The sequence below is a fragment of the Scyliorhinus canicula genome, chromosome 2 (assembly GCF_902713615.1).
Source record: "Scyliorhinus canicula chromosome 2, sScyCan1.1, whole genome shotgun sequence".
In the NCBI taxonomy this organism is placed as follows: Eukaryota; Metazoa; Chordata; class Chondrichthyes; order Carcharhiniformes; family Scyliorhinidae; genus Scyliorhinus; species Scyliorhinus canicula.
The window spans coordinates 219,350,477-219,368,896 of record NC_052147.1 but is presented as its reverse complement, the minus strand read 5'-3'; the positions used below and the strand labels follow the sequence as shown (position 1 = coordinate 219,368,896).

Sequence of the window (18,420 nt, the reverse complement as noted above, 5' to 3'; positions counted from 1 at the left end):
ACTTAAAGACTTTAGCTCGGGACTGTAATTATCAGGCTGTATCAGCCGAACAGCACATGGAACTTGCCGTTAGAGATGTGCGTGGCAGGCCTCAGATCAAATTATGTACGCCAGCGGTTACTCGAAAAAGGGGCCCAGAATCTAGAGGACACGGTAGAATTGGCTACCACCATGGAGGTCTCGTTCCGCAGCCTCATCTCGTTCCCCGTGGACCAAGCGACCCCATCCTGGGCCCCCGACCAGCGACTGCCCCAGGCCTGCGCCACGCGGCCACCCAGCCATCACGCAGCCCCAGTGTGCCATTTTTGCGGGCAGCCCCAGCACCCACGGCAGTATTGCCCGGCCCGTATCGCGACCTGCAGCAGCTGCGGTCGTAAGGGACACTATGCATGGGTCTGCCTGGCAAAGCATGCCCCATCTCCTAACTCTCCCGCAGCCTCCCAGAGCACTCGTTTTCAAACTCCACAGGCCCGCAGGCCCCGAAATGCTGCAGCCTGTACTCCGAAACCGCCCCCAAACGACACGTGCGACTCATGGGGGCCGCCATCTTGGCAACCCCCCTCCACGCGGCCGGCCACGTGGAGGTCATGGGGGCCGCCATCTTCCTCGCCGCTCGCCACGTGTGATCCACGGGGGCGGCCATCTTGGGATCCCTCCTCTCCTCACTCAGAAAATCACCTCGAAGGCTACGAATTTAGAGGGCAGTCATCACGGGGCCACTCCAGCACAGCTGATCGAGCCGCCGACTACCCGCAACTCAGCGCGGTGACGTTGGACCAATCGCGTCCGAAACATCTCCGCAACTCCATGATGACCATTGAAATCAACGGGTACAGGACACCATGCCTCTTGGACTCCGGGAACACCGAGAGCTTCGTACACCCAGATCTGGTAAGATGCTGTTCGCTCCCTATTTTCCCTGCACGGCAAACTATCTCCCTCGCTTCGGGCTCCCACTCTGTTCACCTCCAAGGGCGCACGGTCGTGACCGTAACGATCCAGGGCACGATCTACTCGAACATCCAGCTGTACGTGCTCCCTGAACTCTGCGCCCCACTCCTACTGGGACTCGACTTCCAGTGTAACCTGAAAAGTCTCACACTCAGCTTCGGCGGGCCCTTACCCCCGCTCACTATTTGCAGCCTCACTACGCTAAAAATCGACCCTCCTCCACTCTTTGCCAATCTCAAGCCGGACTGCAAACCCGTAGCCACTCGCAGCAGGCGGTACAACCTGCAGGACAGGGTGTTTATCAGAACCGAGGTCCATAGGCTCCTACGTGAGCGGATCATAGAAGCCAGTAATAGCCCCTGGAGAGCTCAGGTGGTGGTCGTCAAGACCGGGGAAAATTTCCGAATGGTAGTGGACTATAGCCAGACCATTAACCGGTTCACGCTCCTCGATGCGTACCCCCTCCCCAGGATTGCAGACATGGTGAATCAGATCGCCCACTATCGCGTCTTCTCCACGTGGATCTGAAGTCTGCATACCACCAGCTCCCAATCAGCCCGGAGGACCGCCACTTCACGGCGTTTGAGGCCGACGACCGCCTCTTCCACTTCTTCCGGGTTCCCTTTGGCGTCACTAATGGGGTCTCGGTGTTCCAACGAGCAATGGACCGAATGGTGGACAAGCACGGGCTGCGGGCCACGTTTCCGTACCTGGATAATGTCACCATCTGCAGCCATGATCAGCAGGATCATGACGCTAACCTCCATCGATTTCTCCAAACTGCCCAGAAACCTAATCTTACTTACAACACGGAGAAGTGCGTTTTCTGCACGACCAGGCTAGCCATCCTCGGCTATGTCGTGGAAAACGGAGTCCTGGGCCCCGACCCGGACCGTACGCGCCCCCTCTTACAACTCCCTCTCCCTCATTGTCCCAGGGCCCTCAAAAGGTGCCTGGGGTTTTTCTCATATTATGCCCAGTGGGTCCCTCAGTATGCGGACAAAGCCCGCCCACTATTTAAGGCCACACTCTTCCCTCTATCAGATGAGGCTCGTCAGGCCTTCACTCGTATCAAGGAGGACATCGCCAAAGCGGCCATGCGGGCGGTGGATGAATCCGTCCCTTTCCAGGTAGAGAGCGATGCCTCAGAGGTCGCTCTCGCAGCCACACTAAATCAGGCAGGGAGACCAGTCTCCCGAACCCTCTCTGCTTCGGAACTTCGACACTCCTCGGTCGAAGAGGAAGCGCAAGCCATTGTGGAAGCTATACGTCACTGGAGGTACTACCTCGCAGGTAGGAGGTTCACCCTCATCACCGACCAAAGATCGGTTGCCTTTATGTTCGACAACTCTCAAAGGGGCAAAATTAAAAACGATAAGATCCTACAGTGGAGGATCGAACTCTCCACCTACAAGTACGATATTATATACCGACCGGGGAAGCTCAACGAGCCCCCAGATGCCCTGTCCCTGGCACGTGCGCCAGCACGCAAGACGACCGCCTCAAAGCTATCCACAATGACCTCTGCCACCCGGGGGTTACCCGGCTCGCCCACTACATCAAAACCCGAAACCTGCCTTTCTCCACCGAGGAGGTAAAAGCCATCACCAGGGATTGCCCGATCTGTGCGGAGTGCAAACCACACTTCTATAGACCAGACAGGGCCCACCTGGTCAAGGCCTCCCGGCCCTTTGAACGCCGTCACGTTTGCCCTCTCCACCTGCCCATTCCCCCTGGGGTTATAGCTGGTATTCCTGCTCGAGGCAATGCCCTTTTCGAGCATGGCCCTTTTTGAGCATGGCCCTTTGAAATCGATACTTAGCCTAAGTATCGGTTTCAAAGGGCCATTCCCCTCGACCAATAGGAATGTGTATTTCCTGAACGTAATAGACGAGTTCTCCCGTTTCCCCTTTGCTATCCCGTGCCCTGATATGACCTCCCACACAGTCATTAGGGCCCTGCATAGTATCTTCTCCCTGTTTGGTTTCCCCAGCTATGTACACAGCGACAGGGGACCGTCCTTTATGAGCAATGAGTTGCGTCACTACCTGCTCGAAAAGGGCTCCGCCTCGAGCAGGAATACCAGCTATAACCCCAGGGGGAACGGGCAGATGGAGAGGGCGAACGTGACGGTCTGGAATACCGTCCTACTGACCCTCCCGTCCAGGAAGCTCCCGACCTCCCATTGGCAGGAAGTCCTCCCCGACACGCTCCATGCTATTAGGTCCCTCCTATGTACGGGCACCAACCAGACTCCTCACGAGCGGCTATTTGTTTTTTCCAGGGGCACTACCACGGGGGTTTCGCTCCCAGCATGGTTGAAAACACCGGGCCCGGTTCTCCTACGGAAGCACGTCCGGACCCACAGAACTGACCCACACGTTGAGAGAGTGCTCCTACTCCACTCGAACCCCCAATATGCGTTCATCGAATACCCTGATGACCGTCAGGACACTGTTTCCCTCAGGGACCTGGCGTCTGCAGGATCCTACTCTGACACTACTTCCGCCGAGGTGCCCCTCGCACTATACCCCTCCCAACCCCCCGCGCCCGGCACCCCCATGCCTGTAGGTCCGCTGCCCGTGCTCCGCGCCCCTGTGCCCCCGCGCCCTTGGGTTTCCGGCGCTCCCCATCACCAGTCGAACCAGTCGGATATGAAGCTCTGGCCGAATCACCCCCGGAGTCCGCCACGGTGCCCTCGCCGACCGCCACCACAGCCACCAGAAGAGGCTGCAACCCCGGTGCTTCGTCGATCCCAGAGGACGACTCGGCCGCCGCATCAACTCAATTTGTAATTTGTAATCTGTAATTTGTAATTTGTCATTTGTAGACACATCACCCCCGCTGGACTTGATTTTTTTACAGGGGGTGAATTTGGTGAATCACATTCCGCGTAATTCACACTGTTGTTATATGATGTGCTGTATTCATGTTAGCTCGGTATACGAGCAGTTGTGCGGCACTGCCCATAGGGGGAGATGAGGAGTTTATACTGGGCTCCGCCCATGGCTCCTCCCACTAACCAGAAGTATAAAGCTTTGCAGTCGTGAGCCTGCCTGTCAGTTCATCACGTCGCAGGCAGTCTCTGTTGTAAGACTATTAAAACCACTGTTCACTTCCAACCACGTGTCTTGTGAATTGATGGTCACATCAGCCCCATTATCAGCGGCGTATGTGTATACATTTGAAAATTGGCCAGGCACAATATTGCAACCACCGACGTGTTGCGTAGATTCCTGCTGCCGACGCATCCACTGTCTCCTCCAAAGGCCAACAAAGTTGTTGGCAGGTTGATATTCATGCACACACTACCGGTCCAAATCCGCGAGTGGACAAAGTAACAGCCTTTAATGTCAGAAGTCCGCTACATCGTGCTATACAGAGGTCAGCACCAGAAGTTGCCCGGCCAAGATATCAGAGTTCAGCATCGAGGATGGCAACCTCCTATGGTGGACTCGAGTCGTAGTCCTTGGGAAAGTATGGTGCAGTCAGGAAAAACAGGTGCGTAGCCCAGGCAGGCTCACGCAGACCAGATGGTGTGCGCCAGGTGAAGCAGTTTGTATCTGGAACTTCGGCAACGGCGCCAAGTCGGTTCCTGGGAGGGTAGTATGACTGGGCCTGTCTCATACCGAATCCAAGCACAAGAAAGAACACTCAAGAAGCATGCGGACCACCTCAGGTGCACGAAACCAGTGTTACTCAAAACTCTTACAGAGGAGAAAGCTGCTGCAAAGATCTCTCTGGCACCAGAGGGTTATGGGGCATCGCCCCCTGGGGGCCCAACAGAGAGAGGCTGGATGGGAGGGATGTAATAATCTGCACGAGACGACAGGGATAGGACGATTAACCTCCCTGTGAGCTTCATGGAATGCGGGCTTCCCGATGAGAAACAGCAGTTAAACAATCTGATTGGGTAAATTTGCCATGCACTCAGACAAGACCAGGGGTGGAATTTTCCAACCCCCGAGATTTGGCTGGGGCGGGAATTGCGCCGCACCGGTCGGCGGGCCCACCGCGGCGATTCTCCGGCCCGCGATGGGCCGAAGTGCCGCCGCTGACTGGCCTTTCCCGCCGGCATGGTTTAAACCACCTCTGGTACCGGAGGGATTGGCAGCGCGGGCGGCCTCCGGGGTCTGTGGGGGGAGGCGGGGGTCGATGTGACCCCGGGGGGTACCCCCACGGTGGCCTAGCCCGCGATCGGAGCCCACCGATTGGCGGGTGGGCCTGTGCCGTGGGGGAACTCTTTTTCTTCCGCCCCGCCATGACCCCGGCTGGCGGGGCGCCAAAGGTGAGGGCTTGGCTCCTAAAGGTGTGGAGAATTCCGCACCTTAGGGGAGGCCCGACGCCGGAGTGGTTCACACCACTCCGTCCCGACGGGACCCCCCGCCCCGCCGGGTAGTGGAGAATCCCGGCCCAGATATTAGTTTTGATGTATTGGAACTGTTCTAAAACTGTGTTTTATATCAAAAAACGACTGGTGATTAACATAGAACATAGAACATAGAACAGTACAGCACAGAACAGGCCCTTCGGCCCTCAATGCTGTGCCGAGCCATGATCACCCCACTCAAACCCACGTATCCACCCTATACCCGTAACCCAACAACCCCCCCTTAACCTTACTTTTATTAGGACACTACGGGCAATTTAGCATGGCCAATCCACCTAACCCGCACATCTTTGGACTGTGGGAGGAAACCGGAGCACCCGGAGGAAACCCACGCACACAGGGGGAGGACGTGCAGACTCCACACAGACAGTGACCCAGCCGGGAATCGAACCTGGGACCCTGGAGCTGTGAAGCATTTATGCTAACCACCATGCTACCCTGATGGGTTTAATGGGTTTAAGCCACAGAATAAGTTTTCAACAAGACTTGAGGGACTAAATTGCCAATCTCAAAATGGCAGAAGATGTAAATGACTGCATCGTGTAATTTACAGAACTGCCAGAATGGAGTCAGGCTGTCTGGATATAGCCTACTGTGGACAACAAATTTAAGTAAGTGCGAATGTCCATCTCCCGAACTACTCAAAGACATTCAGACATAATCTGCTATTCAGGTGGGTGCAGACCAAGTTATTGGACTCAATCACTCTGAGCAATGGACTTGGAATGAACTTATTATGAACATATTTGGTAACTGGCTAATTTGTGAAGAAAAGTTCCTGTGGCAGCAGGCCAGCCCTTTGTGTGAAGAGAAACTGAGTTCCAAGCGAGAGACAAGAAAGATGTTCAGTGGGTAACAGCAAGAAGAGAACTTGTAGCCCCCCCCTCCCCCCCCACATCTCTCTCCAGATGCTACAAGTGTGTGCCCTGCCTGTATTCTAACCAGTCAAATGCCACAGACAAGTTAGTAACATCTTCAACTTAAACCAAACAGCTACTGACTCCAGAGGAAAAGACAGAACATAGATCAGCATTTTAAATAATCTTGGGTGCAGAATCTGGAAAGATCATCGAACCAAGCCTGAAACCATCCCAGTCATCAATCCACAATATCAGTATATGATGAAATTTCTTTTGGAACTTTCTTTTGGGACTAAACCTACCCTTTCTCTTTAACTTATGTATGTGTGTGAATCTCTTGAATGTATGTGTTTGTTGGAGCATTATTAAAATTTGGTTTATAGATTGGTATATTAAATACAACAAATATTGGGCGGGACTCTCTGACCCCGAGGTCGGGTCAGAGAATTGCCGGGGAGGCGCGATTCCTGCAACGCCGCCCCGACGCCAGTCCGGAGATTCTCCGGTCACCGGAAAATCGGCACCATTGGCACCGGTGCAGTTGGCGCGGTGCTGATGGGGAGCCGCTCTACGAGGCCACCACAGCGATTTTCCGCGTGGGATGGGCCGAGTGGCCGCCAAGATAGCCCGAGTCACACCGGCGTCGTTCACATGTGGTCTTACCCGGCGGGACCTCGCTGTCCATCCTGCCGGGGGGGGGGCGGCCTGGTGGGGAGGGGGAGGGGGGATCTGACAGCGGGGGGGGGCTCCACCATGGCCTGGCATACCGATCAGCAGGCCAGCTTCTTCTGGTGGGGGCCTCATTTACTCCATGCCGGCTCCTGTTGCTCTCCGCCATGTTTCATCGGGGCCGGCACGGAGAAGGAAGCTACCGCGCATGCGTGAGTTCACACCGGCCGCAGCACACATGCGCAGGCCCGCGGCACCCGTTTGACACTGTTATCGGCAGCTGGAGCTGCGTGAGTTGCCCCAGTGCCATGCTGGCCCTCTGTAAGGCTTGTGGTGACCTGGGCCGGGATTCACCCCTACCCAGCGGGGCGGGGGGTCCCGGTGCAGCGGAGTGGCGCCAACCACTCTGGCGTTGGGCCTCTCCAAAGGTGCGGAATTCATCCGCTCCGCCGATGGCGCCAAAACCGGTGCCAATGGCCTTTGGCGCTACGCCGCCCGGCGTCGGGGCTGGCCAAAAGGCCTTCGCCGGTCCATGCATGCACCGGTGCGTCAGCGGCCGCTGACGTCATCACCGGCGCATGCGCAGTAGCGGGGTCTCTTCCGCCTCCGCCATGGTGGAGGCCGCGGCGGCAGCGGAAGAAAAAGAGTGCCCCCACAGCAATGGCCCTCCCGCCGATCAGTGGGCCCCGATCACAGGCCAGGACACCGTGGGGGCACCCCCCGGGGTCCAATCGCCCCGCGGCCCCCCCCCCCCCAGGACACTTGGGGCCCGCTCGCACCACCAATCCCGCCGGCACCAGAGGTGGTTTAAACCACGTCGGAGGGATTGGCCTGTCAGCGGCGGGACTTCGGCCCATTGCGGGCCAGAGAATCGCCGTGGGGGGCACGCCGATCGGTGGGGTGTGATTCCCGCTCCTGCCGATTCCCGGGTGGCAGAAAATTCCGGCCACGGCGGGGACGGGATTTACGCCGGCTCCGGGCGATTCCCCGACCCTGCGGGGGTCGGAGAATTCCGCCTCTGTATATTTGTGTAAATTAAGCAAGGGGTCAATGTAGATGCAATACAACTGAGCAATCACTAGAGGGAGCACAGGAGGTATAAAAGAGACAAATAGGAAGTCAGGACACTTCACAGGGTCGGGAGCTGCTGGGCAGACGCAGACTGGCAGCACAGATGTAACATGGTTTAAGCACTGAAGAGAGAACAAACTCACAATAAAGCATTTATTTCAACTTTGGGACTACGAGCGTTATTAAGACAGAAGGAATAACACATGGTACCAGGAGTCTTCAGAATGCTTACTCGAAGATTACACAAGCTGCAGACACAGAAAGACCAAAATGGCAAGGAAAACCCTACCGGACATTCAACGTGGGAAGACTTCGCTAATTCGATGATATCTATTGGAACCACACCTCAGCTGAACACAACTGGTAATTTAAGTAACGAATGGAAAATATTGAAACATATGTTCGATATATATATCATAGCTAATGATTTAAAAGCAGCCTCAGAAGAAATGAAAATAGCACTGCTCATCGCAGGACATGAAACTAGAGAAATATATAATTGCTTTAAATACTTGAAAGGTGAAGACAGCACCAAATTAGAAGTAATACTAAAAAAATTTGAAGAGCACTGTATGGAATTTGAACAGTACTGTATGCTCACAGACCAAACTGCACAGGGAATGAGTGCTGCAAAATTCAAACAATCATTACCAGAACAGAAAGGGTTCAGTGTAGAAATCGCGAGTGAAAAGTCCAGATCGAAAGGAAAAAATAACTTGAACTTCTTACAAAGAAAAAACGCTGAAGTCCACTGTAAAATGGCGTCCGAGCACATTTTACAGTCTCCGGGGAACAAAAGACAAAAATCTGCATCTACGCATGCACAGGAAACAGAAGCCGTGCATGCGGAGTTAAAATCAGCCGTTTTGCATTCTGCGCATGCGCAGTTAGAAAAAGAAGTTTTGGTTGCAGTGGCCAAAAAACCGCACAGTAAAGGAAGATCGATTTGCGCATGCACAATTGATTGCTACGCATGACATCACGAGCGTCATGATGTCAGAGGACCTGGACCACGCCCACTTAAAAGGGAAATGCCCGAAAATTGAAAGCAAGAAACTTAAAGCTGTAACACCCAATTTTCTTACTTCAAAAGACAGAACAATGCCTGAACTTACACCACCAGTTGAAAATAACTCTCACAACACCCTGGAACAAGCAGTCTGCACCACCCAAAGTGAAGAGAACAATAACAAATACAAAACAAAAAACGATAAAGAGAACGATACCAAATCTGAAACAAAAAAAGATGATTTGTTTTTCGAACAGTACTGCTCAGATGTGGCTGAGTTATTCGGATATGCTGATCACAGCATCAGAACAAGGTTGAAAAGTTCAACACTACGCTTCTCATGGTAGATGGATCCAATGCCATGGCAGGTCGTCGATACATTGGATGATAGCAATACCCAAGACGAAGATGATGCCACACAGAGAGCACAGAATGACTCCGTTGAGAGAACACAGATCGACTCTACAGCGAGAACACTGCACGACTCCACAAAGAGAGTGATGACAGACTCCACAGAGAGAGCGATGACAGACTCCACAGGAAAAGCAATGAAGGACTCCACAGAGCGAGTGATGAAAGACTCCACAAAGAGAGCGACGCAAGCCTCCACAAAGAGAGCGACGCAAGCCTCCACAAAGAGAGTGATGAAAGCCTCCACAGACAGCTCGGTGACAGACTCAAAAATGGAAGCAAACAAACACTCCATTGTGAACGCCATGCATGAACAAGACCATGAAGGTCAACCCACTGTATCTGAGCAACCACAAGCAGACCATGAAAGTCTACCAAGGTCACCTAATCAACAAGAAGACAATGTAAGGCTACCAACTGTATGTGAAAACAGTGACAATCTGATCACAGCGAGACGGACAGAACTCAGCTCGTTTGTACAGAAGCGCTCAACAATCAGGGTAGGGCTACCCAAGAGTCCAGAGAGACCACGTCAACTGCAATCTTGAAGATTTTGACTCCAGAAAAGGAGCACCAAGAGTCCAGAGAGACCACGTCAATCAAAATCGTGAAGATTTTGACTCCATAAGAGGAGCACCAAGACCCGCAAGAGAATGAAATTGTGAAGATTTTCACTCCAGAAGAGGAGCATCAAGACCCACAAGAGAATGAAATCTTGAAGATTTTGACTCCAGAAGAGGAGCACCAAGACCAACAAGAAAATTAAATCGTGAAGATTTTGACTCCAGAAGAGGAGCACCAAGAAAGCAAAGAAGAGGAATCAAATCCACCACAAATGACTACAGAAGCGGTGCACCAAGGAAGCAAAGAAGAGGAATCAAATCCACCACAAATGACTGATGTCACCAACACCAATGCAACATCAGATCATTCTCACCAGTCTCTAGACGAAACAAGGAATAACACAGGGCTCAGGATCGCTGATCCTGGGGACCTGTTGAAGCCGTCGTAAAACGTAACGTCAATACTTAGCCTCAGGATCAGAGAACCCCGCCCATTATTTCTTTCCTTTTCAAACTTACAAGAAAACCTGTCTGTGTGTCTTTTACATTCACAGCACTTAAACAGTTAAACACTCACGGAATTGGCAAGTAAATTCTTTTAAAATCCCCAATTGTGGTTAACCATGATGTGTTACCCATGGCAAATGTTACTGAAAAAATATTTTTTTTAAAAGCTGGCCTAGCCAGCGAGATGCCCACATCCCACGAATTAATTTTAAAAAGTACATTTGACGAAACGTGAGACTGAAAAAGGTTAAGGATTCAACTTATTAGTGTAAAAGTGATCTGTTTTATTATTAAAAGAGAGACTTATGGGATATTTGGTGTTGGTTCAAGAGGAGAAAGTCATATTGTTGCATTCTGTAAATACATTAAGTAAAATATTGGTGTCCAGTTTCCAACTTTACCATCTAGCCTCAGAATGAATTAACATTGGCCCCCAGACTACTGTCATAATATGCACTCATGCACATCATGAGGTAAAGACAGGCAGTGACAGACACCCAGGTTAGCCAATCAACACACAGGACAGAACACAACCAATCACTAGACAGAACACTAGAGGAGGGCTTCGTACTATAAAACACACGAGGCATCAGCACTCTGCCTCTTTTCACTGGTGACAACTATAGTGACAGTCAGGGTATATATATCAGTTAGCACCTTCTACATGTGGATCAGAGCTAGTCTGGTCTAGTTAGTTAGAGTTAGTACACTGAGAGTAGTAGAGTGTCAACCCACAGCAAACAGTGTGCACTGTTACAGAAGTCCAATAAATCTTATTGAACCAACGTCTAAGTTTGGTGTCTGCTTTACAGTCAACTGCATCCAGTTGCAGACCGTATTATCCCAGGGTGAATAACACAACATGGTACCAGGAGTCGACTTCATCTAAGGAATTTACCTTGAATAATTCAGTGACGACCAGCAAGTGCCTTCCAGCGGCATGGAGAAGATCCAGACCCCTCCACAGCTACAGATCTTCGGCAATCTCGGTGCCAACTGGCGGGTCTTCAAGCAGAAGTTTAGTCTCTACATTGAGGCCTCGGGCCTCGAGGATGCGTCTGATGCCAGAAAAATCACGCTGCTCCTATCGACTGCGGGGGACCAAGCCATCCAAATTTTCAATTTGTTCACTTTAGCCGACGGCGAGGACAAGGCCTTCAGGGTAAGGATGAATCTTTCCAATCCTTTCTAACTCATCTCCGTATATTAGCGCAGTCCTGCAACTATGGTGACACCGCTGATTCCATCATCAGGGATCAGATCGTGTTTGGGGTCCACTCTGACGCCCTTCAGGAGCAGCTCCTAAAAATAAAAAACATGACCCTGCCAGTCGCAATCGAGATGTGTAAAGTGCATGAACAGGCAAAAAGTCGCTACTCCGGGCAGCACGGTGGCTCAGTGGATACCACTGCTGCCTCACAGTGCCAAGGCCCCAGGTTTGATCCCGGCTCTGGGTCACTGTCCGTGTGGAGTTTGCACATTCTCCCCATGTTTGTGAGGGTTTCGCCCCCAGAACCCAAAGATGTGCAGGGTTGGTGGATTGGCCACACTAAATTACCCTTAATTGGAAAAAATTGAATTGGCCACTCTAAATTTTTTTTAAAAGTTGCTACTCCCACCTTAAATCGGCAGAACAAGACCAACTTGCCTCCCACGAGTCGGAGAGTGTACAGGCCATTGTCCGGATGCGGCGCCTTAGAATCGACGAAGGCGGCCATTTCACGCGCTTTTCCCGGGTCCCACGTATGCGCCGCACGGATGGGAGAATGAAGTGGCCGAAGACCACACTGCGCATGTGCGACGCCGCACGTAGCGTTACAACGTCAATGTCATGAACTGCAGTACCGCCCACTTAAAGCGGCAATGCCCTGCAAGAGGTAGGCGATGTTTAAATTGTGGGAAGCATGGACATTATGCAGCCATGTTCAGGTCTGCACCACCGGTCATGGGCCAGCGATCCTGCTTCCAACGCAAACGCGTTCGATCTATGCAGCAAGGGCTGCTGGATTCTGATCCTGGTAGCACTACGGATCCAGATGATGACGGCCTGGAGTCCCCATGTCGTGTGGGCATCATTACTACGTGTGACAAGGCCTCCTCAAATTCAGCAACACGCCTATCTATGCTCAATGTGGATTCTGCGGACGAATGGCGTGCTGTCATACACGTTAACCAGTGCAGCATTCGGTTCAAGCTGGACATTGGTGCTTCAGCCAATCTCATATCTCAAGCAGATCTTGATCACATCAAAAGGCAACCAAAAATTCTTCCGCTGGCCTGCAAGCTTCTTGATTATAATGGCAATGCCATCACTGCATGAGGGTCTTGTCACCTGCATGTTTCCAACAAGACAATCAATGCCACACTGCGATTCGAAATAGTCAAGCCTGACAAGGCTTCCCGGCTTGGTGCCCATGCATGCAAGCTACTCAATCTCGTCCAGCGTGTAAATGCCATGTCCCCTGCCAATGTGAATCTTCAGGCTGACAAAATCCTGTCACAATACCCGGATGTGTTCAGTGGGATGGGTACGCTGCCAGACTGTGACAAAATCTTACTCAGGCTTGATGCCACGCCTGTGATCCATGCACCACGCCGGGTGCCGGCTTCTCTGAAGGAACGTTCAAAGTTACAGCTGCAGGAGCTCCAAGACCTGGGTATAATCTCTAAAGTGACGGAACCGACTGACTGGGTCAGCTCGATGGTCTGTGAGAAGGAGCCCTCAGCAGAGTTGCGCATATGTATAGATCCCAAAGATCTTACCCGGAATGTTAATGCGGGAACACTACCCGATCCCGAAGCGGGAGGAGCTGACCAGTGAGATGACTCACGCCAAATTATTTACAAAGCTAGATGCATCGCGTGGTTTCTGGCAGATGCAATTGGACGAGTCCAGCTGGAAGCTCTGCACGTTTAATACACCTTTTGGAAGGTACTGTTACAACCGCATGCCGCTCGGTATTGTTTCAGCCTCTGAAATCTTTCACAGGATCATGGAACAGATGCTGGAGGGCATTGAGGGTGTGCGGGTCTACGTCGATGATGCAATAATATGGTCCACGACCCCAGAGGAACACACATCTCGCCTCAAACAAGTCTTTCAACGCAGCCATGCAAACGGCCTCAAGTTGAACAAGGCCAAGTGCTCCTTTGGCATGTCATCAATCAAGTTTTTGGGCAATCAAATATCCCAGCAGGGTGTGCAACCAGACTCGAACAAAGTCAAGGTCATGAAGACCATGAAGACCCCTGAAGACAAAAAGGCGTTACTACGCTTCCTCGGTATGGTTAACTTCTTGGGAAAGTTCATTGCCAACCTCGCATCGCACACCACGGCTCTCAGACATCTGGTGAGGAAGTCCACTGCCTTCCAGTGGCTACCCACCCATCAAGCAGAGTGGCTCGAGTTAAAGGCAAAGCTTACCTCTGCTCCGGTACTAGCATTTTTTGACCCGGAGAGGGAGACAAAAATCTCCATGGATGCCAGCAAGGCTGCATTGGTGTGGTGCTCCTTCAGAAGGATGACGCCTCATCCTGGGCTGTAGTGGCCTATGCGTCAAGGGCCAGGACTCCCACTGAGCAGAGGTGTGCTCAGATAGAAAAAGAGTGCCTGGGCCTCCTAACCGGCATTGTAAAGTTCTATTACTACATCTACGGTCTACCAACCTTCACAGTAGAGACTGACCACAGACTCTTAGTCCATATCATTCATAAGGACCTGAATGACATGACACCCAGGCTTCAGCGCATTCTCCTTCGACTCCGCAGGTATGGCATACACACCAGGCAAGGAGATAATCATTGCGGATGCCTGTCGCGCACCATCACCTCGCCCTGTGAACAGGTCAACTTCATCCGCCAAATTGAGGCACTGTTGCAACTGTGTGCCAGCAACCTCCCGGCCTCAGATGAAAGAGTGGTCAACATTCGAGAAGAGACTGCCAAGGACCCTCTTCTGTAACGGGTCCTGTATCACCTTGCAAATGGTTGGCAGAAAGGGAAATGCCCCCAGTTCTTTAATGTTAAGGACGACCCAACAGTCGTTGAGGGAATCCTCCTCAAGCTAGATCGTATCGTTATTCCTTGCAGCCTCCAAAGCTTTGTGCTCAAACAGATCCACGAGGGACACCTCGGTATCGAAAAATGCAGGCGCAGGGCCCAGCAGGCTGTCTATTAGCCTGGGATCAACCAGGACATATCCAACATGGTCCTCAATTGTGCGACCTGCCAGCGCTTCCCGCCTGCTCAGGCCAAGGAAACACTCCAGCAACACGAGATCGTGACCTCTCCGTGGTCTAAGGTGGGAATCGACCTTTTTCACACCAATGGGTGTGACTATGTGCTCATCATCGATTACTTCTCGAGTTACCCGGAAGTGGTGAAGTTGTTAGACCTCACATCAAGGACAGCCATCAAGGCCTGCAAGGAGACATTTGCCAGGCATGGTATTCCGCTCACTGTCATGAGTGACAACAGTCCCTGCTTCCCCAGCCAAGAGTGGTCCAACTTCGCAAAGCTGTACCAATTTAAGCACATTACCTCAAGCCCGCATTACCTGCAATCTAATGGGCAGGTCGAAAAAGGGGTCCATATCGTGAAGCCACTGCTCTGCAAGGCTGCAGACTCGGCATCTGACTTTAACCTTGCGCTGTTGGCGTACGGGGAAACCCCTCTGTCCACCAGTATGTCTCCAGCACAACTCCTTATGAATAGAGACCTGCGGACGACTGTTCCGGCCATTCATTTATCTGACCTGGATCAACTCCCAGTGCTGCAAAAGGTGCAGCAACTCAGAAACCGGCAAAAACTGACATACGATGCTCATGCTATTGATTTGCCTGTGCTCTCTCCAGAAGGTGCTGTTCACATCAAGTTACCTGATATAGTAACTGGTCAGCTCCAGATGTTATTGTTCGACAGGCTGCTCCCAGGTCGTTCGTGGTTCGTATGGCTGATGGCTCCATTGTCAGGTGCAACAGAAGGGCACTATGTAAACTTGCCTGCCCACCACCGAATCTCACTTTTCCAGCTGTCATTATGCCTTCTCCAGACACCTTGCTCCACGAGGCCACCAATCTGGCTGCGATCGCGCCTGTTAAGGCGTCGTCGTCCCCATCTCCACCTCTCAGGCGATCGACAAGGATCCGACGCCAACCCCAGAGATTGGACTTGTAGACATTTCTTTTGTACATATTGTTCTGTATCTGCACGCTAGACACCTTCCATGTACATATGCATTCACTTGCCATTCGCTGTGAATAGTCGTATCTGTATACATGGCGTATATGTTCTAAGCAACCGACAAATTTTTTTTAAAAAGAGGGTATGTCATAATATGCACTCATGTACATCATGAGGTAAAGACAGGCAGTGACAGACACCCAGGTTAGCCAATCAACACACAGGACAGAACATAACCAATCACCAGACAGAACACTAGAGGGGGGCTTCCTACTATAAAACATGCGTCATCAGCACTCCGCCTCTTTCCACTGGTGAAAACTGTAGTAATAGTCAGGATGTATATATCAGTTAGCACTTTCTACACGTGGCTCAGAGCTAGTCTGGTCTAGTTAGGTATAGTTAGCACACTTAGAGTAGTAGAGTGTCAACCCTCAGCAAGCTGTGTGCATTGTTACAGAAGTTCAATAAATCTTATTGAACCAACGTCTAAGTTTGATGCCTGCTTTACAGTCCAACTGCATGCAGTTGCAGCCCATGTTACCCCAGGGTGAATAACACGGCAGGTACATCCACAGTGTACAAGGCAGGGAGTTGGGGAGAGGGCCGCAAGGTTATGCCAAGAGATCGGAAAAGTACAGAATTATCACAAGTTAACGTGACGATTGACGATGCAGGAAATTGAGAAAGCTGCTGGACTTAACTGTGAAGTTCCCAACTTCAATATAGATAATATAGAGTCAGTAGTACTTTTAGAGGAGAAGAGAAACATCATTAGTATTCCACTGGAGGCCAAGATAAATGTCTCCGGTAGCTGTTTAGGGAGCTGTTTCCCTTTTCTGACAACATATAAGTTGCATTGCAAAAGTCTGGGGTACATGGTGCTGAACACTCTCAAGTTAACATGAAAGATGTCAAAGCATTATTTTGAGGAAGTGCAAGGGAATTGTTCCCAGTATCTTGGTGAATATTTATCATCCAAACAACATCATTAAAGCAGGTCATCTGGTGATTATCATGTTGTTGTTTGTGTTGTCTTGCTCCTGCAAATTACCTGGTCCGTTTCCTATATGACAAGAGTAGCTACACATTAAAAATACTTCACTGCCTATAAAACACATAGGGCACTTGACAGTTCCAACTCACACTTGGCTGGCCTCCCAAATTTCTACCCTTTAATGGAACAGCCAAGTTCCATTGACCCATTGAAGGGCAGCACAGTAACACAGTGGTTAGCACTGTTGCTTCACAGCGCTCCCAGGGACCTGGGTTCAATTCCTGGCTTGGGTTACTGACTATGCAGAGTCTGCATGTTCTCCCCGTGTCTGCGTGGGTTCCCTCCAGGTGCTTCAGTTTCTTCTCACAAGTCCCGACAGTCATGCTTGTCAGGTGAATTGGAAATTCTGAATTCCCCCTCAGTGTACCCAAACAGGTGCCGGAGTGAGGCGACTAGCGGCTTTTCACAGTAACTTCATTACTTGTGACACTAATAAAGATTATTATTATTATCACCCTTGTGCTCACTGACCTACTTTGGTTCTCAGTTAAGCAAAGCCTCGATTGTTAAATTCTCATCCTTGTTTTCAAATTCCTCCATGGCTTTGTCCATCTTTATCACTGTGATCTTCTCCAGCCCTACAATCCTCAGAAGGTATCTGCACTCCTCCGATTCTAGTCTCCCCAATTTTACTTGTGACAATGAAGATTATTATTATTCACACATTTGCCTCCTTCCTGTTATCTGGCAGCACATGGTATGCGGCCAGTAGCATAATAGATCCTCATCTTTGAACCTGGAAAGATTTATTGATTATATGCTATCTGATTCGCTATAATAGGCCTACAAATTTCCTAGATGTGATTCACATGATGGGTGCGATTAAAGTTTCTTCAGAGAAAAGTAACTCTACATTGGGTACTTAGACCAACTGTACAATTACTTTCCTCAATTTTTCAGTGAAAATAACAGTCCACACAGCACTATAGCCTGGGAAATATAGGCCAATTGCCATCAGGAGACTTTGGCCGCTCACTTTATAAAACCATCCTGCCTTTCTCAGGAATTCAGTTGAGGTTGCTAGGAAAAATAAATGGATTTGAGAAGAATTAAACTGAGAACTGAGCCCATCAGCTTTTGCCCTAAAATGGTGTAAGGGTTTGATTCATATTGAGTGAATGAGATCTGTACTTATTTGATCCACCCGTTTTAAAATTATAACTAAAATATCGCTGCTAGAAACTCAGAAAATATGGACAATACCAAAGAATAGATGACGAAGAAACTTATTTTTACTGCGATTAGTAATTGCAGTGCACACTATACTCCCAACAGCAGTGCTGACTGATTATTGAAGCAAATAAGTGTGAAATTTGACTTTGTTTTATTTTAAAGGCACTGTGGAAGATGGGGAAGATTATGCAGGAATGTTGGTGTGCCAATGGAGCAGCACGACTAACAGCACTTCGCATCAAGAAAACCACCTCCCAGTTAAGTGTGCAGAAAGAGGGAGGATTCAATGATCATTCAGCTGCCAAACATCAAAATCTCAGTGTTGAGAAGTTGCTTTTGGAAATATATTGAGGATCATTATTTATCTTTACAAAGGACACAAAGTGATAAATTTGAATGAATATTAGTTAATAGATGCCAAAAATAGACTGGGCATGTAAATTAAATCGCATAACAACATATGGCATAATAATTAAATAAATAGCATAACAACATAATAATTGGCATGAGAGGAATTTTCATCCTAAACAAATGGATTTTTGGTTTTGGTATCTGTGCAACCAATATAAATAAGATTA

General features: G+C 50.3%; 1 protein-coding gene across 1 annotated transcript in view; it reads left to right on the top strand.

The window, feature by feature from the left end:
- Positions 1–18,193, top strand: part of LOC119962312 (TGF-beta receptor type-1-like) — a 132,990-nt gene extending 114,797 nt beyond the window's left edge. The window contains exon 8 of the mRNA XM_038790296.1: positions 18,005–18,193. Coding sequence (XP_038646224.1) covers positions 18,005–18,193 — 189 coding nt within the window. The remainder of the gene's footprint in view (positions 1–18,004) is intronic.
- Positions 18,194–18,420: the final 227 nt, after the last annotated feature.